At 45.8% G+C, this 21,617-nt stretch overlaps 1 protein-coding gene across 5 annotated transcripts in view; it reads right to left on the minus strand.

The window, feature by feature from the left end:
* Positions 1-21,617, minus strand: part of UTRN (utrophin) — a 593,146-nt gene that overhangs the window by 421,325 nt on the left and 150,204 nt on the right. For all 5 annotated transcript variants that reach the window (XM_075554433.1, XM_075554432.1, XM_075554428.1 and 2 more), the window contains exons 7-16: positions 18,016-18,188; positions 17,540-17,655; positions 16,668-16,828; positions 10,720-10,923; positions 9,459-9,640; positions 8,637-8,787; positions 6,788-6,907; positions 3,680-3,781; positions 1,114-1,221; positions 635-814 (exon numbers count right to left, since the gene is read on the minus strand). In XM_075554433.1, the coding sequence (XP_075410548.1) occupies positions 635-814; positions 1,114-1,221; positions 3,680-3,781; positions 6,788-6,907; positions 8,637-8,787; positions 9,459-9,640; positions 10,720-10,923; positions 16,668-16,828; positions 17,540-17,655; positions 18,016-18,188 (1,497 nt within the window). The remainder of the gene's footprint in view (positions 1-634; positions 815-1,113; positions 1,222-3,679; positions 3,782-6,787; positions 6,908-8,636; positions 8,788-9,458; positions 9,641-10,719; positions 10,924-16,667; positions 16,829-17,539; positions 17,656-18,015; positions 18,189-21,617) is intronic.

Raw genomic sequence — 21,617 nt, forward strand, 5'->3', positions numbered from 1 at the left:
AGGCAGGGTCTTCCACCGGAGCCTTGGGAGAGAACCTGGCCTGCCAATGCCCTGAAGCCATACTTCTGCCCCAAAATGTTGAGAAAATATAATGCTGCTGTTTTAAGCTAACAGATATGTGGTCATCATTTGTTAGGACAGTCCTAGAAAATTAATACAAGGGGACTTCAAAAGTTCATGGACAAATGGACCTAAAAGAGAATATTATTTTCCTATAAGCTGTTCGAAGATCCCTCATAGAGTTATTAATGATTAAATCCCTGAAGGCTAATACATTGTGAAAAGATATAATGAAGTTTATTTTAGGACACTAGGATTTTCACATCACAAGTTTTTAAATTTAATAGTAAACCAGGTATAAGATTTCTTAGCTCTCACACAAATGATTGATTTCATAATTTGTAAAACTAACCTAAACATTTCCATTTACTTTCATACACAATTTCACCAACATACTATTCAAATCAAAAGTACCTGGTTGGGGGTGAAAGGGAGACATAGTCAAGGAGGCGATGTAGAAAAAGAACATTTGGAAACTGACTATGGTACACCTGTACAATGCTGCTGGACGTGATTGAACTATGGACTGATATGAGCTATGTATCAAACCCAACTAATAATGTTTTTTACGTACCTGGTTGGAGGAATCTTCCAGTCTCTGGACCAGAGAATCCCATCTCTGAGTCAGCTCCTCTGAGTCGCTGCTGATCTTCTTAGATGCCTGGGGACTAGCAAGTAGTTGGCCCACATCCTGGCCAATCTCACTCAACTGATCCAGGGTCTGACGTTTCATTTCCATATCTTCCTTCAAAATCTAAAATTTCAAGTATTTATTAGAAGGCTCCCCTTGAATTTATCTTCCTTGTCCCCCAATTGGAAAATATCCACTTGTGCATTTTATAGTAGTATCTATATGGTCTTTTATAAAAATTAACAATGTACAGTTCACTAATGCTAAACTATTAAACACCATCTAGTTCTAGAGCTTTCCCATTCTTGTGTTCATTTGGTGACGAGACATATTCTGTATTAACTAAAGTGTATTAACCCCACTGAAAGCACACGCAGCCACAGCTTACGACGCGGCCCCTGAGAGTGAGTGACATCACTTACGGCCAGTCGACGAACACTGACACTTAGTTCCTTTTGGTCTTCGAAGTTGCTCGTCTGCACTTTATTTAAAGCCTCTTCTTTTTCTGTGAGCCAGGCTTTCAACAAGCACTGCAAGTAATAAGAAAATGTAGAAATACACTTGGGAAATCATTCAACAACTCTCTATACATCCAAGATCACACATCTCTCACTTCTGTTTTGCTCAAGGTAAAGGTTTCAGTTCAGCTGGACATACGGAGGACCTAAAAGGCCTAAGTTGGAGGCATGAACGACACTGAAAGACAACTTCCATTAAAATAGTATCTTACTTGGACATGCAGCAGGCCAGCAAGGCACTAGGCAGACACCAGGCAGAACCCACTGCCAGCAAGTCCGTCCCAACTCACAGCAACCCTGTAGAACGTCCCAGCTGTAATCTCTACGGGAGCGGATGGCCTCACCTGGTCGCTAGCAGTGCGACCGACCCTTACTACCAACTACTCGATCATCCCAACAGCACCATCAGGGCTGTCAGAAGACGTGTGCATTCAAATTCTCTTTAGGTTTTCACAAGTGTACCCCAAAAATGACATCATTACTCTAGAGGCAAAAGAAGGGGCCCCCGTAGCCCAATGGCTGCGTGCTTGGCTGCTAACCGAAATTCTCCTCTGTCCTCTGAGGAGGAAGGGGCCCGGTGACGTGGGTTAGAGGCAGAAGAAAGCTCGGAGATGACTTTGACCCGCGCTCTTGTTTAAGGGTCGAGAGAGAGAGGGCTCACTTGGCTACTTAGCCCCAAAGTCACATAGAAAATCCACAGAGAAAAGCTAATAGTCTTTCCCTTGCCTCCGGCAGGTACACCACACTCCCGGGCTGGGTTCAAGAGGTGTTCCCTAGCTCCCATGAAGACCCTGTGGGGCACAGTCTACCCAGAAACACGCGGACTTGCCATGAGTTGAAGTGGACTTAACATCAATGGGTTTGGTTTGACTTCTGTGGTTAAAAGAGGTCTCAAGATGATCAATTCAAAAGCCAATATAAAAATGCTTAAAATTCCTTAGCCCAGGATACACGCATTTTAAGCTATTAGTCAGGTAAACTGAGAGAGCCACAAGGAAAGGTGGGAAAGTCTGGGGGCTGCAATGGGGTAATTCATCCCCCAATGCAGAAGTATTTCTCTGTCTCAATGCGGGGTAAATCTTGGTTCTGTGTTTGCACTGGAACCAATTCATTCTCTGAGTATTTTACCCACTTATTTAAAAACTACTCCTTGCCTCTATATTCCATCAAGAAAAATGATGATTTAAAAAACCAAAGATAAAAGTAGATCCTGCCCCCAGTCTGGGAAGGCTGAAAAGATATGCACATCAACAATGGCACAAACTTTACTATGTATCCTTAAATGCCACAGTTAATTCCAAGAAGGGGAAAATATTTCTAGCAGCCCAAAAGAAAGGGGAGCGGGAGGGAGTTCCCCAACAACCTAATGTCCCTTGGCAGATGGGGAAGACAAACGTGAAGAGATGGTGAAAAAGGCAATCCCAGGCACCTGCAATACATCACACATAATGCAGGCTCCCTTTAAGACAGGTTCTCAACCGGTGGGTCACGACCCCTTTGGAAGTTGAATAACCATTTCACAGGGGTCGCTCGATTCGTAACAGTAGCAAATGGCAGTGATGAAGCAGCACGGGAAATAATTCTATGGCTGGGCGGTCACCACCATGTGAGGAACTGTATGAAAGGGTCGCGGCATCAGGAAGGTGACAACGACTATGATGAAGTAGACAAAGCACTGAAACAGCAATGCCATAAATACAGCCACGGAAAGGTACGGGGTGAATACAGTGCGGAAAGGTAGGTGGGAATCTTTGACAGAAACGTCACGCTGAAGGCCACGCTTAGAAGTCAGCAGAAGGTTGGAACTACTTCTCAGTCCATTTATAATTATGTTAAAGCTTAAAACGAGTTTTAATTCAGATACAGCTATTTGGCCTCAATCCATACAACAAAGTATCTCTCTGCGCATCCTCCGATGTGCCCGTGTCAGTTTCCATTCCACATCTTAACAAACTGCCTTCTTCCATACAGTCACCCATCACCAAAGCAAAGTGTTCCAAATGTTACATCACCTTGTGTTAGAGGAACCAATGGCTTTGTCGAATAATGTCTATTTCCTGACATTTTGTAAAGATATAATGTTAACTACCTTACATCTTACAATGTGAACTATCTTACTCTTTAGATTAAATACAAAGTTACAACTAAATGTAAATACCGTATTTGTAGGGTAAAACATAAATTCTTCAGAAAGCAAAGCTACGTCCATTGGGTGATTCTTAAGGAAAGTTGAACAGAGACTAGAGCAGGAAATGATTAGCAATTTATGATCAAGCCATGGAACACTGCCCTAAGAATTTACTGCACAATCACGTATACAAGAGACAGAAATGACATTATGAAATGACAATTACCTGTATGTCTTCCTCTCAAACAAAAGTAGCCAAAGCAACATTACTGTAACATCATAATCAAAGACAGACTGCCTTGTTACCATCTATTTGGCCGATTATGGACAGCGACTTCATACCTGTTCTTCCAACAGTTCTTGCCACAATATATTGATTTCTTGTAACCTATTCCACCGCTCTTCGGTCCAACGGCACACTGCTGTCCAACGCTCCCCAAGTTTCTGGAACAGGAGGAAACTCTTTCATCAACACAGTCATCAGAGAGAGTTATCAAGCTACATATGACATTAGAGAGTTCAGATTATGAAATATGCTTTTATAAAAGTGCACCCTAAGATAATCTAACCCAATTCTACTGGCTAAGCAGCCCTGGTGGAGCTGTGGTTAAGCACTCAGACGCTAAGCAAAAGGTCAGCAGCTCAAAGCTACTCACCACTTCCAAGGGAGAAATACGTGCCCATGAAGATGCCACCACCAACACCCACTGCGAGCCAGTGGGCTCTGATGCCTAGCACCCTTTCTAATCAGGGCACCCTTTCTGAGACTGAATCTTTACGGGAGGAGAACCCCTCATCTTTCTTCCATAGAGAGATTAGTGGGTCCGGCCACTGACTTGGCGGCAAGCAGGGGCACCACTGCCACCCACTGAGCTCCCCATGGGGTCTACAGGGCAGTGCCTCTCTGTCCCATGAGCACTATGAGTCAGAATCAACTCGATGGTAATGGGTTTGGGATTTGGGGGTTTAAAGCGATAGAAACGAAAAACGAATGGCCACGGAATGTCTGCGGCTGCTTGTTTCACAGGACGCAACTAGAAAGCGGCACAACTTCATCTCCCGTGTCTTTGAATTTCACACCAGCACTCTTCCCATTTCATTTTGGTTTTCATTTTGAACTAATGAGACCATGACATTATTCTATATCTCTTCAAAGGAACATAAATATATCTATGTTTCATGCTTCAAATTTTCTCTAAATGATTTCAGTCTACAGGTTGTTTCTTAATCATCTTTTCAAGTCAAGAAATTTTTCATTTATAATTTCAAAATTATTTTGAATGTAATCTTATAATGTCCATTAAACACGAGACTAATATATTTTGTGTATTAAAAATATTGCAATAGGAAGAAAATGCCACAAAAGTTAATTTCCGCCAAATTAAACATATAAATTTGATGCACTGTTTTAAAATATCACTCATGATGACTTCCAGAAAATTCACTTAATTCCATTTTATAATGACTAGCGGGTTGAATTTCACTTCTACATTGCTTATATGTGAACAAGTACTGCTTCATTCATATTTATAATCGCTTCATATTTAATTCTACTGTAGGCTTTTAATAGTGGGAAGGTTAGAGAACTCGGACCCAGAAGACAGGACTCCAGTCCCAGCATGATCAGTTCAAACAGTTACGGCTCTTAACTACCAACCAAAAGGCTGCGTAGTCAAGTCCATCCAGAGGAGCCCTGGAAGAGAGCACTAATTATCTGCTTCCAAACAGCCATTGCAACCCTGTGGCGTACAATCTACAATTCCAAGCAGACACTCAGTGGTCATGATGAGTTACAATTGAATCCATTGCAACTGACTGGTTTCTACTTAAATCTCAGCAAGTTCACATAACCTCTGTGAAGTTCATGTCGTACACTGTAATAGGTAATGCGTATTTCTCAGGATATGAGGTAGTTTCTTGTGCCAGAGGGTTAAATGGCTCAGTGAGCCTAGCCTTTCTAGTTCTGGGGTCTCTTGCTTTCAGATTGTCAGACCAGGGTGTGGCTGCCTTAGCCAGTTCCCTGCTTTAGCTGTCAAGGCTCACTTCCTGCAAGACATCCTGAGGAGAAGCCACATGGACCTATCCCAATGCAGCCCTGGGTGCTGGAGCAGCCGTGTGGAGACCCCTGCTAGCGCTGAGGTGCTTACACGTTCACTGACTTGGCTTTCCTCCTGCAGTCGACATCATTACATCTGCGTTGTGAGATGGAGGAGGACTTTGTGGATTGGTGTCGGATATATGGGTTGTTAATGGGTTAATGTTGGACTTGTGGGCTTGGGCAGCACTGGGTTGGGATGTTTTCTGGATGCACACTTAAGCTTTATATAAAACTCTCTCTTGTACATGAGTTTCTGTGGATTTGTTTCTTTAAAGTACCCAGACTAACACTGAATACTACCCCAAAGTCTCAGTACCATGAGCAGAATTTAAATGCTATAAAAGAAGAAGGGTTTCAGATGTTGAAATTATAGTTTCTGCAAGTCACTTGAAACCCTAAGTGGGCAACATCAAACCAGGCCATTCAGACTACCCATACACCTCTTCTGAGCAAACACTTGCAAGAGCCGCATCCCCTCTGCACACACATTGATCTACCACGTGAATAGGAATATCAAACCCTACATAGCAATTCTTCAAATTGAGGATGCACGTACATTGCCTTCGCTGTACACTCACCAGGCCCCATTCCAAAGGATTCAAGTCTGGGTGGGGCCAGGAATTTATACATTGACAACTTTCTCACATGATACTGAACAAAATGTCTGTGGACTTATTGGTGAGATCAATTTCCAGGCTTCAAATCTTGTTCATATGATTGCACACAAGGAAGACGGAGACTGCATTTATCATTTATCCCCACCCTTCCACCGCAGACCTAAAGTGAACAATCATTCCCTTCGTACTCCTTCAACCCACTCCATGTGGAACTCCAACCAAAAAGCATGACACAACACAGGTGACAAACAAAGAGCGCTCTGGGGGCCAGTGATTACATGCTAGGTTGCTAACCACAAGGTCTGCAGTTCAAATCTGCCAGTTGTTTTGCGGGAGGAAGATGAGGCTTTCAACTTCTGCAAAGATTTACGATCTCAGAAACCCACAGGGCAGTTCTGCTCTGTCCTAGAGAGCCTCTATGAGTCCGAACAGATGGCGCTGAGTTTGAAATACACAAAGAGACCTGGAGTGACGTTAGTGGTCAGTGGGCTCAAATCCTCTATGGAGCATCTCGAAGAACAACCTGGCAAATCAACTGCTGAAAAATCAGCCCTGAAAACCTGTAGGGCTTATAGCTCCACCCGGACACACACGGGCTCACCCACCATGGGTCTGAACTGACTTGGCAACTGGATCGGTGGTGCTGTAGATAACACGCTGGGACAGGGTGTAAAACGTGGGAGTGGCATGTAATGGCATGTCAGACGGGTCCTGCTGGGTTACACGGGCTCTTACCTGCAGCTGATCTTCCAGAACAGCTGTAGCACTCTCGCCAGTGTTTTCATCAACAATTATCACCATGTGAGTTAATGAATTCACCTTCACCTGTTCAGCCTCCAGATCACTTTGCAAAGTCTAAGGAAAGATTAAGAGAAACCATTATTTCCACTCTTTAAAATTCACCTGTTTAAAACCCACTCTGTTGTCAATAGTAATTAAGGATACTTAATGAGGCATTGTATCTAAATTTCCAACCACTGCCCTAAATGTTCTACTAATGGAACAAGGGAGGTACACTTCTTTACATTTCATTATGAACCAAAGCACTTTGGAAATAAAATGTCATAACATATTGCAACTGCGGTGTCTTCACTTATTATTCCAAAGTCTCATTCATATATATCCTGATGGTGTAGTGGTTATGCATTGGGCTGCGATCTGCAAGGTCAGCAGTTCTAAGCCACCAGCCACTCTGCAGGAGCAAGATGGGACTTTCTACTCCCGTAAACAGTTACAGTCTCAGAAACTCAAGAGAGGAAGTTCTACCCTGTCCTACACGGTCACTATGAGTTGCACTGGCTTAATGGTACTGAGAAATATATGTGCTTATTTGCAAAGCATAAAAGAATCAGGTGTCTATAATAGAAATCAGGGTAAAATGATGGAATTATCAAGTCAAGAAAGTCCAGAGCTTTGAAATACAGTGTCAGAGACCATTTTGTCTTGTGCAGAATGGTATTAGTGAGACAGGAAAAAAAAAACCCTAAGTAGAGTGTTATATGATAGCCAAAGGTTATTCTGATTGGTTACACAGAAAGGCAATTAAGGATAAATGGATACCTTCTGTTCTCAGTCATGGGAAGGTCAAGTGAGAGAGAGTAATTGATCTAGAGATCATCAGTAGTGCTATCAAATACCTCCCAAATTATGCTTAATGTGTCCCTACAGCTATAGTTCGGAGTCCCTGGGCGGCACAAACAGTTCATCCCTTGACTAATAGTCCCAAGTTGAGGTTCACACACACCAGAGGCACACGAGAAGACAGACCTAGTGATCACTTCCGGGAGATCACAGCCGTGAAAGCCCTGCGGCTCCTTGCTCCGCTGATGTCCGGGAGGCCGTGAGCCAGCACTGACCGAACGGCAACCAACGACAACCACGCGGTAATCACTGGCTATCTAGCTATTCCATTGAAACTCTTCAATTTACCGAGGAAACACTTGACTACAGAAAGCTACTTCCTAACCGAGTCATCAAACTGAATTGTCCATCAAATGTTAGTTCCCAAATTAGTGCCTGATGCTTTTCTAATTTAGAGAAGCATTGCCTTCTGGACAGAACTTAGAAATAGAGAGAGAGAGAGAGAGACAGAGAGAGAAAGAGACCCAACTCACTGCCAGCCAGTTGATGTCAACTCAGTGGCCCCATAGGAGAGCGCAGAACTGCCCCCCGTGAGTTTCCAAGACTGCAGCATTTATGGGAGTAAGAAACCCTGTCTTTTTCCTGGGGCGTGGCTGGTGGTTGAGGTCAGCAAGCCCACCCACACCCTCCACTGCCAGGGCTCCTCTTGGCAGCACCAAACTCAAGGTTTGTGCCTTCACGCACACACCTCATGGATGCCCACTCCAGGGCTCGCAAACAGTGCCGCGCAGGGCCGTGAGCACCCTGGAGAAGCTATGGAAGCTGTGTGCCTTGGTAACTGCCTGCATCATAGAAAAGCTCACCTACACCTTTATCCCCGACTTGGGAACGCCACATCGCCATGAACTCCCCCTGAGACGCTGGTGAGCACCGCAGGAGGCTGAAGAACCGTTCTACCTCCTGTCAAGGTAGAAGTCCGTCCGCGGCCTTCTCCTATACTCACTTTGTGTTCCTCTAGCAGCTTCTGCACAGCTTGTAAGTCATCGTCCAGGGGGCAGGTTTCCATCTTCTGAATGCGTTCTTCCGTGAGTGTCAGCCAGGCAGACAGCTGCTGCAGCTGCTTCTTCTGCAGCTCCATCAGCACATCATGCAGCCTGTCGGCGGAAGAAGACAACACTAACCCACCTGCCGGCGTGCCTTTCCCCAGACAAATCCAGGGCGCAGGCACCGAAACAATGGGAGAGGGAATACCCCCGTGCGTGCCCATTGTAAGTTGCATTTAGTCTTTTCATACAGAAACCAGGACAAACATGTTTCTCCCTTCCTAATTGGAACCAGTTAAAGTCAGCCAAAGAACACAAATACACAGCACCCTTTATTCATATCAGAATCATTGTTTCTCCAATCAGGAATTCCTGCTGGAAAATAGGTGGAAATCACAAAGGAATGCAGTTGGCTCCTTCTTACACATAACAGGGGCGGCAAGGGGGACTCTGCTTCCAGAGTGCTACCAAGGACTTGCAGGCCAATTCTACCAGATAGTCCCATTGTCCTACCAAGGTCACGGTAAGCCAATCCTAAAACTGCCAACAGATGCAGCAATGCAATCCCTCTGGGCCAGTTTCTGCATCCCAGCTTTCACCTCTTGGTTTAGTTCACACACCCAAAGGGAAACCAGAGGTCACACAAAATCTCCCACAGCATGACCCTGAGGAGAGCCAAACTTTTGTGAAGTAAACGACGGGGGACACTCTCGCTCCGCAGACACAGGACTTGTGCTCAACCACCGCTGTGTAATGTGCTCGGCGCTCTGCTCGCCACTCACCGGGACTGCCTCTCCATACTATCCACCCTGAGCGACTCCCATCTGGCGTTCAGCAGGGTCATTTGCTCCTGAATCTCAAACTCCTCTTCATCGGTCAGAGTGCCCTGTGTGATCAGCTGGTTTCCGGCCTGCAGGACGCTCCCCACACTGCTCTGGTGTGCCGTCAGCTCCATCATGAACGCCTGAGAAGGGGGTGTGGTGTGGTCAGGGTTTGTGGGTTGCTCTTTGCGTCCCCCCCAAAAAAAATCTTCATAAATCATGAGTAAAGAAATAGCACTGCTGTAGAGAGCAAAAAGAACCTAGCGTTTTAAGATCTGAGAACAGGAAAGAAGCACTCAAAAAATAAAAATCTACCTGCCATAGAGTAGATTTCAACTCAGATAAGCCCTAGGTAGGGTTTCTAAGGCTGTCAGCCTTTACTGTAGCGGATGGCCTCTCCTCTCTGAACTGAAGGGCTGGTGATAAGCAGTCCAGCACTTAACCTAACAGCACCACCTGGGCCCCCTGTGGCACTGTCAGGGAAGCACTGGACTGCTACCCACAAGGTCAGGGGTTCAAACCCACCAGCCACACTCTGGGAGAAACACGAGACTGTCTGTCTGTCACCATAGTGATTTATAAAGCCTTGAAACCCTGTGCAGTGTCGCTATGATTCAAAGTGGACTCAAAGGCAGTGGAGTGAACTCTTTGATTCAGTGAAAATGAATCAAAGAGATCAAGAAGGAGAACAACGTCTCATCTAACACAACCAGCTATTTCTGAGTGATGCTGATTACGCTCCTAACAGATCGTGCACATGGTCATAATGAGTAAACACACTAAAAACAAAGAACAAAACAAAGCACCATGTTCAAACAAGAGGAACTACTTTGGAAGTATTCGAATTTTCTGTTATTTTTAAGACAGAACCACAAATAAAACCTGTGGAAAATGCTGCCTGGAGGAAACAAAATCCCATGCAGTTAAATTCACTCTCCTATAACAAGAACCATCCTCAATAAAACAAAGGATTTTAATTATATAATATCATTTGGGGACACCTGGCATTTGTCTAAGGATAGAGTAAGTAAAACTAATCGCATCTTGGTTAACCCTCCAAACCTGGAGATCTGGTGGATGTAGTCATTGTGCTTTTCAGGAAGAAGAGTACACTCCCAAAGGGGGCTGCACGATGTGTTAATTTTTTCCTGTGGCTACACGAAATACGGGCAGGCACAGGCGGCCGGGGGAGAGGACTGGGCTCCGAAACGCAGATATTTACTTCATGGGTGGCAAACTGGTCCTTGACTTCCTCAACGTCATCAGAAATGTCACCCTGCTCCTGAAAGGTGTCCTCGGCGGAGAGGAGCCAGGTCAGCACTTCCTCCAGGGCTATCTGATAGCTGTCCAGATCCATGTCCCCCTCAGTGACCGTGCTGGGGGTTTCCGCTCGGGGACTGGCCCGCTCCTCCTCTGGCGCTGCGCTCTACAAACACAAACACAGGACAAACTCAAGCATCTTCCTGGGCTCTTAGCAGAGTGGAACCGTCCCCTAGGGTTTCCCAGGCTGCAAGCTCTAGGAGAGCAGACTGCCCGTCCTTCCTCCTCCGGAGAAGCGGAGATGGTGGCTGTAAACCCTTAGCAGCCGAACACGTAAACTGTTTTGCTACCAGGGCTCTGCTAGGACTGCCAGGGCACTGTTGGCCCAGTGGCAGAATTCCAGCCTTCCATGGCAGGAGACTTGGATTCCGCTCCCTGCCAATGGCCCTCCTGCACTGCCACTACCTTGCTGTCAGTGGCGGCTAGCACGCATGTTGCTCTGCTAACTGTCCTGGGTTCAGTGGAACTTCCACACAAAGAGAGACTAAAGACAAAAATGACTGGCCCACTACTTTGGAAAATCCGTCATTGAAGACACTACGGATGAAGCCCCTCTGATCCGCCATGGATCGTGGAGGCGGGGCAGGACTGGGCCGGATGTCACACCAATTGAGTGTGGGCTCACAGAAGTCAGAGCCTGACCCCGTGTCGGTGCACACCGCAACAGGACAGCCCAAAGCACAAAGGCACCAAGTGGGCACTCACGGATTGCTTACACACGCAGGTTTTCAGAGTTGTAAAGAAAAGGCAGCCCACGTGGACCACTTCTGAATAAAAACAAAACAGCTATTCGCCAAGTTACAGCTATCCCAGTCAAGGTTTGACGAAAGGTTCACCAGGGATGACGATAGTAAGGAAAGAAACTTGGTGGGCCTGGGACACCCCGGACCTTGACGGATGGAGGCATGGTAAAGATGCGGAGACGGAAGTGAGACCTCTGGGCATTTTAGACGCTCGAATGCAAGCACCCTAACAAGCAGTGGGGCTGATGGCATGCTCGTGAGGCAACTGCCCTAGAGTTTAAGTGGCTGGTCCTTTTTTAAAAACCCATAAGGATAAGTTCATCTCGAGTTCTTTCTACTCAATTGAAATATTTTCCTTCCCACTTTGGAATCTCATAACCAGATCAGCCACCTCTCGCTTTCAGAGCAAAACTTCTGAAAAATATTCCTACACACTGCCCCTACTTCCTCATCCACAAAGCGTAACCAGGGCATGCCAGGCACACAGCAAGCATAGAGGTGCATTCGTAAATGCTCATGCTCCTGCGTGTCAACACTTCCTCTCCCACTGATCTACGGTCTGTCCCCAGCCCTCAACTGAAAAAGCTATTCAATTTTCCAAAGTCACCAACAAGCTGCCCGCCGAGAAACCCACTTTCAAGAACCACCGTGAAGGTGACTGTATAATTTATCAATAAACTGGGACACTTTTGAGTTACTATGAATAGGTATGGGAGGGCCACAGACATGAACCGAACCTGTCTGGTGCAACCCAGAGTGCAGACACTTTCCCTTCTTCCTCACTGCACCTCACCTACGTACCACCCCCCACCCCCCGGCTGCCGCCCCTCTGCACTCCGCTGCCTCAGCAGCCCCACAGCCTCCTGGTTCTCATCTTGCTTCAACAAAGCTCAAACTCATTGCCATTGAGTCGATTCCAACTCATAGTGACCCTAGAGATACCCCACTGGATAGAAGGTAACTGGCCCTGTGGGTGTCCGAGACCGTAACTCTTTATGGGAGTAGAAAGCTTCGTCTTTCTCCCGGGGAGAGACTGGTGGTTTCAAAGTGCCTACTCGGTGATGAGCAGCACCAGGCAGAATCCACTATGCCTCCATTACCTTCGTAGACCCTCTACTGCCATCGAGTCGACGCCAACCCATGTGACCCTATAGGACAGGGCAGAGGTACCCCATGGGTACTTTACGGGAGTAGAAAGCCCCATCTTTCTCCGAGGCAACAGCAGCTGGTGGCTTGAACTTCTGATCTTGCAAATGGCAGCCCAACAAGTCATCAGTGGACACCACAAGGGCTCCTCTATGACCTCCCCAGCAGCTGCCAACTCGTTCCTCAGAGAAAACCCCTCTTCTGGACTCCAGACTCCCATACTCAACCACGGTCACACAGGGGGAGGGGCAGTCCGGAAAGAGAAGTCCACATGTAAAGGAACCTTGGAGGAAACGGGAAAGCCCACGGTGCTTCGGTGTAACCGCCGGAAAAGCTCGCGGGCAGACGCACGTACATAGGAAGAGAAGATGAGGCCTTTCATGAGCCTGAAAGCCGGAACAGGAAGAAAACATGCAAAAAGCATCCCGAAGGAAAGCGCAAATGGACTTTCTAAACTGGAGAAATGAATCGGGAGCACACAGTTGAAAGGCCGGACAATGAAGGGAACTGATCGAGCCAAATCCCTGTAATATAAATGAGGATGTGGCGAGTCAGTGACCAGCCAACAGCGACTCAGTAAGGAAGGCTCAAGGGGAGACAGGAAAGGCATTTTCTAAACGCAACGCTCGTAAGGTATTAGAAAAAGCAGATGAAAGAACTTAGGGTTCAACGATATCTACAGCGAAGTGCAGGAATTATCTGCTGAGTATCGAATGCCATACAGCAGATGCTTGTAGACACGCTGGCGATTAGGGTTCACTGGAGAGGCAGACATGGCAAGTTAAGTCAAAAAACAGATGATTAAAACTGGATCACCTTTTATGTCTTCAATTAACTGGTTCAACCTCGAAGGCACTAATGGAAATACATGCGGTGAAGAGGCTGATGCTAATACACTTGCGCTTAATCCAGGGGTAAATGGGTTCTCTCACTCCCAGCCTGCCCCCCCCCCCCGAGCCCGTAAGCAAGCACATCTTGGTTTGGGTTTTGTTCAACACAACCTGAAAGACAAGTGAAGTCTCCTGCCCTGTGTTGTCATTTTCAGTTGGCTTGTGTGAAGAGAGAATGGTCTTAACCACAAGAAAAGTAGGAGACCCCATCTTTTTGAGATTATAACAACAATGAAGAAGTGATTCTAACATCCAAACCCAGAGGGCCTGCGCTAGCCAAATGGTGAGTCGCCAGGCACAACTGTACAAGTGGCAGCTCTCCAGGCAATGGTCAGAGGCTCAGCCTCTCTCGCTTTGCAAGGTCACTAAAAAGCATCCTGAAGAGTACTTAAAAAGGTTCGCACACAGACCCGTCTCTCTACTTTCCTTCAGTGAGTTTCTTCTTTTCCTCTAAGGCCTGTTATCGCTGAGATGGAGAATGTAAAAGGTTTAGCACTCAGCTGCCAACTGAACCCTACACACCAGCACCTGGACACAGAAGCTAACTAACCAGCCCAAAGAACAGACTGAAAGGGCAGACACTGACTTCCCAAGTCCACGCTTTCCACATTTCCACAGTGTATTTCCCGGGATTTTTAAAATCCAGGTGCATCTTCTCTTTCAGATGAAGGAAAGACAGGGGAAGGGGATGGTGAAACAAAATGACTTGTTCCTCTTAAGCCAGTACAGCAACTACACGTTCCTGGCTGAAAAATCACATCAAATAAGTGACTCCACGATTGCAGAGCTTGAGTGGCCGCAGACTTGCTGACGCTGTCATCAGCCAAGTATCGGGCGACTGACTAGTGATCCTGGGGGAACATAGAAAGAGCGTGGTTGTACACGGCACAGGATAGGGGGGAAAGTACAAGATGCCTTAAATCTCAAACGCTCACTATCGTTCGCATAAGGAGGATGTGGTGAAGAATTAAGGGCCGGGCTCTCAGCTCCGGTGAAGAGCCCACTTAAACTCTCCTGCTTTGCCCACCCAGTTACATGCTCCTAATCCCAAGTTAAATGTTTGGGAATTGTGTAATCCACAATCTTTGACAGTTTAAAATTGGCCCTGGTGAGATTATCTAAGAAATGTAAAAACAGTGAAAATCAGATTTGGGAATTTTAAAATTAGATTTGGTTTTAGGAGGGTTGTTGGATCAGCACACCACCGGCTGAGACAGCAGTGGGTGAGGGCTTGGCTGCTAATCCAAAGGTCAGCTGTTGAAACTCCCTACAGAAAAGACCAGGCCAGCAGCACCCACGACAAGGAAAGCCGAGGGACCCCGGGGAGTAGTTCCTCTCTCTGCGTCAGGGCTGCTCTGCCCCCAACTTGACTTGTCGGCACACCAGCGCCACCGCCACTCCGAGGATGAGAGACAGAAAGTCAAGTTCACCTGAAGGAAGGATTGGAAAACCAATTTCTCACCTGTGCCTCAATCAATTACTCCCCCACATCAACCTGCCTCATCCAAGCGCAGAATCGGAAAGTAGTATTGCTTAGGGCTTTGCGCACATTTGGGGGTGCGCTGTGAACTAGAAGGATGCGTGCCTAGCCACGATGCCAGACCAAATACCAACAGCACCAACCAACAAAACACCGAGCACGGCTGCCGAGTTCATTCAGACGCACAGCAGCCCGACCGGGTGCCGCAGGCCCCGCTCCACACGCTTCCCAACGCTGTACAAGCTTCAGGGGCACACACTGCCTCGGCGATCTCCTCCTGAGAGGCTGGCGTGGGCAAGCCAGTCACAGTGCAAAAGCCGCCAAAAGCGTTAACCACTGTGCCACCGGGGCTCCTAGAACACTAACGGAGTGTAAAGATCCAGGCCCAGACGGGGAAGGCCGCATCCTGAAGGGTGTCCTCTCGAGTAGCTATTATTGGGCAGGGCCTTACGCACACGTTGCAGTGAGAGCCCCGTGCTGGGGCTTACCTCAAACCGAGCAGGGGCGGGCTCGTCAAAATTAAAGGACAAGGTACGTAGGAGCGTTGCCACTGTACCACCCATAAACCTCCAACCCCAGTGCCTACGTTTTGATTCAGGTGGCGACTGTGTACACTGAGGGCAGTCTGAGGTTCTGAGAAATGAAGGAAAGTTCAAGGTCAGCTCGCAGCTCTTGTCATCAAGACCCAGTGCCTGGACTGTCAGGCATGGCGTCTTTACTCCATTCTAGGCGACGAGGATCATGTAGGAAGGATCATATAATTTAGGTCAACACTGTTCATTCACTGTGTCTATATGGCGTTCAATGTCTTCGCAGCGAGTAATGAGTATTTGTGTATTGCTAATCGTCTTTGAAACTCTGATGTCCAGACGCACCGGCATTGTCTAACAACGCTGGGATCCTTTCTCCCACAGCCATTCCTCCTGGTCATCCTCGTCCTTACACTCCACAAGTGACAGCTAGCTCTGGGCCAACCACTGTCACCGTAAGTGACCCTGACTGCTGGGAAGCGTTTGCTATGCCCTGCCCCTCTAGATGTTTCACTGTAGATGATACAAAAATGAGGGATGGATTGATCGCTCTTAAATAGCGTTCCTAAAATCACTGAGCATCAAGCTGCCCGACGTGAGAGCGCTGACACCGCTTTGTCTGGATCTCATGGTCTACTGAAGAAAGACCAACAGCCTCAGACGCTGACTGACTCCATTTTTGTTTGTGTATGAAACCGTTCAATTTCCTTCTTTTTTAAAAAAACGTTTTATTAGGGGCTTATACAAACAACTCTTATCACAACCCATACACACATCAGCTGTGTAAAGCACATCTGTGCATTCATTGCCCCCACCCTTCTCAAACCAATTCCTTCGTCATAAAGTCAGTCGAGTGACAGCTGTCTCATCACTCCACATGAAGGCATGGCTAACGGATGCGCCAACCGGCATGCGCTAAAGCAAGCCGAACAGCCACCATGTTCTCATTGGAAGTAAAAACCGACTGGCGGGACTTTAGCTCGTTATTAAGTAGAACCTAGAAGAACACAAACATGAATGGGGCGAGTCTAAGGTGTTCATAGAGATGTATGAAAACCCACCTGGACATTGATTTCTTCCTCTTCGCATTCTTTCTTATATTTCCTTGGAAGCGTCTCCACTTCACGGATATCGTCTATGGTAACTTGCTGAGGTAGCACCTCAAACAAAGATGTCAAATACATAATTATGGATTTCTTGTCAGGAAGCTGAACAGCAACATCTAAAAGTGGAAGAAAATAAGAACCAGCTTAAATTACACGTCCAAGATAGGTGAATTGCTCGATAGTAGATATAAAATGTCTCTTCTAAGTACCTATAAGCAATATGCAATAAAGAGTCTGTGCAGTACCATGGCTCAGTAAATTTCTATTTCGTGTAATAACATAGGAAATAGGCACAAAGGAGTATTTTGTCCAGAATCCCATTTCTTAAAAATATTTCCTAAAAGCTAACACAAAATGCTCAAAGAAAAGTTACCATATGTTACCATTTTAGATAAGGACAGACTTTATTCACACCATGAAAATGAGTCTGTTATTCAAGCCTGAAACATTTGGGACGAGAGTTTAGAACATTCATAAGATACTCAAGCAAAAATTCAATTTAGTGAAGCAAGCCAAAAAGTGAATGATCTAATTAACTGGTTCACTAAAACACTGAATCTTGCTCTAATAAAGAATAACTATTTCCCAATACTTGATTACATTCCTCCCCTAAATTCCCCTCTACACTTCTTAAGTGTAAAAGATATTTTTTAAAAGATATTAACTTTGTCTACAATAAAATGGCTTCCACATACACTGCAAAGAAAACACACGTCTCAGTTCTCATAACCCATTCTAAAAACGAAACGCAAAAGACCGAAACACCACTTTTCAAGCGCTCGAAATTATATAGCAAAAACAAGTTGCCATGAAATAGTAAGCAATACCTTCAGGATCTAATAGCTTTTCAATTCCCAGGTAAGTCTGAGCCTTGTTGAAGGCATGTTCAAGTCTCTCAATGGGGGACATCTGGGCGACTCTGTCCCAGCTGAAGAGATCAGGTCTGATGTCACCGAGCAAAGAAAATAAAATGAAGATGATGCAGTGGAGAAACATGGTCATTTGCATAATTGATACCATTGGCTATTTAGACCGTGCATGTGTTAAAAGAACAGGCTTGTCGTTTAAGTTAAAATCCAAAGCCGTGTCAAAGACATGCTACTTGAAAGTAAGTCACAAAGATAAAAACAATTCGTTCCCCAATCTAAGGTTCTTGGAAATTTGAATTTGAAATACTACTGTGGTAGGGTTTTTCTAGCATGGGGTGACATTGACCAGAAGGGACCTTAGTGAGGAGGTAGAATGAGGAGGGGCAAACAGGAGCCACAGACCAGGACCACCGATGTAAAATAAAAAGGCTCACTTATGTCGGTGGAGCAGGGCATTAAAAGCAAGTCCGTCCGTCCAGCTCGTGGTGAAGTTGAGCACGTTGACCTGGCCATATGGCCTGGTGGACTGGCGCACCCAGCTCAGTAGGATCTTCTCGCTGTTTGTCTGCTGCAGATCTGACATGATATCCTTCATGACATCTTTGACCTGTTGGAGAGAAACCACATCTTCCTGGTCACTTAATAAAGTTAGCTAAATTAATTTCTTAAAGTAAAAAAATACATTCATTTAATAAACCACTGTGGATCAGATAATTGATACTCATTTTTCTTCTATTGTTCTTACGTGCCATCCAGTTGGCTGCGATTCATAGCGACCCCGTGTGCACTCTTCCATCCTGCGCCCACCTCACAATTGTTCGTATGTTTGGGTCGGTGCCTGTAATGCCCTTAAGAACTGGAAAGGCCATTTCTTGTACTAGTGATTATTCTGAGGCACTAGGATTTAGAGGTGACTGTATGCATCTTGTGTACCACATGCAAACAATACTTGTGTTTGCACGATGTTTACTTCTCATGCGCATTACTTTCGTCCGCACAAAAGGGCGGTATTTCCACCCTATGCATTTGCTAGGCCTCTAACAGATCCCTGGTGGTAGAGTTGGTTAAGCACTGGGCTGCTAACTGCAAGGTTGACGATTCCAACTCCCCAGCCAATCTGTGGATGTAAGATGAGGCAGCAGGCTCCCTTAAAGATGCACAGCCTCGGGAACTCGAGGGAGCGTGTTCCTCTGTCCTGATGTTAAATTTGTCCCGCATTTCACGTCAGGTATGAGTCATGAAGCTATGAATCAGAAGCAACTCAAGAGCAGCGAGGTCGGTTTTAAAAGACCTTTAAGTAGGAACCGACCCCAATCACTGCTTTCTACAAAAATTAGGAAGACCAGGCAAATTTTGTCTGACAACAAACTCACAGAATAAAGTACCTTTTCAGGTGCCAATAATAGTTATCATCTATAAATAACACATAGAAGCCAATATGAAAGGGCCAAATATAGGATAATTTGAGCATCAAAATAAATAATGATAGAGCAGCCAGTCCACAGAGAGGAGCACATGGCCGGCCCCACTAAGAGACATGGCGCCCCTCACTGATCAAGAGCCCTACGGGGAAAACACCAGAGACGCAGTGTGGGCATTGCACCCAATCTGATCCCGCCACACTGAGGCAAAACACTAACGGGTGCAACAGAAGAGCAAGGGAATGGAGCGGTGAGGTCCCCAGGGAATGCTGATGGTAGACTTTGGGCCCAGGGCATGGTGCCCCAACAGACTGGACTGGAAAACACTCCTCAATACCAACAAACAGTCCTTGAACTAACTACAAGCTTTTTTTTCTTGTTGTGTTTTGTTTTGTTGTCATTGGTTTATTGTTGTGGTTTTGTTGTATATTGTTGCTTGGTTTTGCTCTGTCTTGTTTTTGTGATGTTAATATCTCTGCAGGTCTGTCTAAATAAGATAGGCTGGATGAACAATCTGGAGGAGAAAACAATGGGACTGAAAGTTCCGGGGAGACATGGGGAGGTGTGGGGAAAGGAAGTGGTGTTAACAAACTCCGAGACAAGGGAACAACAAGTGATCCAAATCAGTGGTGAGGAGGGTGTAGGAGGCCTGGTAGGGTGTGATCAAGGGTAATGTAACCAAGAAGAATTACTGAAACTCAAATGAAGACTGAGCATGATCGTGGGACAAGAGGAAAGTCAAAGGAAATAGAGGAAAGAGTTAGGAGGCGATGGGCATTTATAGAGGTCTAAATAAATGCATGTACACATGCAAATATATTTATATATGAGGATGGGGAAATAGATCTATGTGCATATATTTATAGGTGTAGTATTAAGGTAGCAGAAGGACATTGGGCCTCCACTCAAGTACTCCCTCAATGCAAGAATACTTTCTTCTATTAAACTGGCATTCCACGATGCTCACCTTCTCGACACAACTGCTAAAGACAAAGCAGGTGAATAAGCCAATGTGGTGAAGAAAGCTGATGGTGCCTGCCTATCAAAAGATACAGCATCTGGGATCTTAAAGGCTTGAAGGTAAACAAGTGGCCATCTAGCTCAGAAGCAACAAAGCCCACATGGAAGAAGCACACCAGCCTGTGTGATCACGAGGTGACAAAGGGATGAATTATCAGGCAACAAAGAACAAAACATCACATCATTGTGTGCTCACCTCCATGATACGATCGCTAAGGACAAACGGGTGCATAAGCAAATGTGGTGAAGAAAGCTGATGGTGCCCACCTATCAAAAGATAGAGTGTCTGGGGTCTTAAAGGCTTGAAGGTAAACAAGCGGCCATCTAGCTCAGAAGCAACAAAGCCCACATGGAAGAAGCACACCAGCCTGTGCAATCATGAGGCGTCAAAGGGATTAGGTATCAGGCATCATCAAAACAAAAAATCTTATCACAGTGAATGAGGTGGGGAGTGCAGAGTGGAGACCCAAAGCCCATTTGTAGGCCACTGGACATGCCCTTACAAAAGGGTCTTGGGGAGGAGATGAGCCAGTCAGGGTGCGATGTAGCAACGATGAAACATATAACTTTCCTCTAGTTCCTAAATGTTCCCTCCTCTCCCACTATCATGATCCCAATTCTACCATACAAATCTGGCTAGACCAGAGGAAGTACACTGGTACGAACTGGAAATGCAGGGAATTCAGGGCAGATGATACCTTCAGGACCAGTTGTGTGAGTGGCGATACTGGGAGGGTAAAAAGGGGGTGGGTTGGAAAGGGGGAACCCATTACAAGGATCTACATGTGACCTCCTCTCTGGGGGAAGGACAACACAAAGTGGGTGAAGGGAAATGCCGGACAGGGCAAGATTGACAAAATAATAATTTATAAATTATTAAGGGTTCATAAGGGAGGGAGTAGCGGGGAGGGAGAGGAATAAATGAGGAGCTGATGTCAGGGGCTTAGGTGGCGAGCAAATGTTTTGAGAATGATGAGGGCAATGAATGTACAAATGTGCTTGACATAATTGATGTATGTGTGGATTGTGAAAAGAGTTGTATGAGCCCCTAATAAAATGATTTTAAATAAAAAATCAATGATGGTAAAAGAAGGTCTTCCTCATAAGTAGAAAGACAAACAGTAAATATAGAAATTATGATGGCATTAGAAAAACCCCTATATGTAAGAAGCACATAATGATACCCAAGGAAGAATTATGAATGGAGGCTAACAGTAAGGGGTGACAGTTCGATAACTTACTGAATATGTATGCATTCACAAAGTATGTCCCTTCAAGGTAGTATTTAAAAGGAGCGGTCGTCACTTTGCAGTGACGAACCCAGATGGTACCACTTGATCCAAAGGATAGCTGTTAACACTGTCAGAAATGGAACTAATGGACCAGCACGCCGGTCGACATGATGCAATTGGGAAGATCGAGCATCACTCCTGCAGACTCCCTGCCAACAACAAAGAGCCTGAACCGAATCGGAAGGAAACACCAGCCAAACTCACGCCACGGCTTCCAAAACACTGGCCTTTAGCGAACTGGTGTCTTCAAAAGTGTCAGTATCATGAGAGACCAAAGAAGATTCTCAAACTGTTCCAGATAAA

The sequence above is a fragment of the Tenrec ecaudatus genome, chromosome 7 (assembly GCF_050624435.1).
Source record: "Tenrec ecaudatus isolate mTenEca1 chromosome 7, mTenEca1.hap1, whole genome shotgun sequence".
NCBI classification, from domain to species: Eukaryota; Metazoa; Chordata; class Mammalia; order Afrosoricida; family Tenrecidae; genus Tenrec; species Tenrec ecaudatus.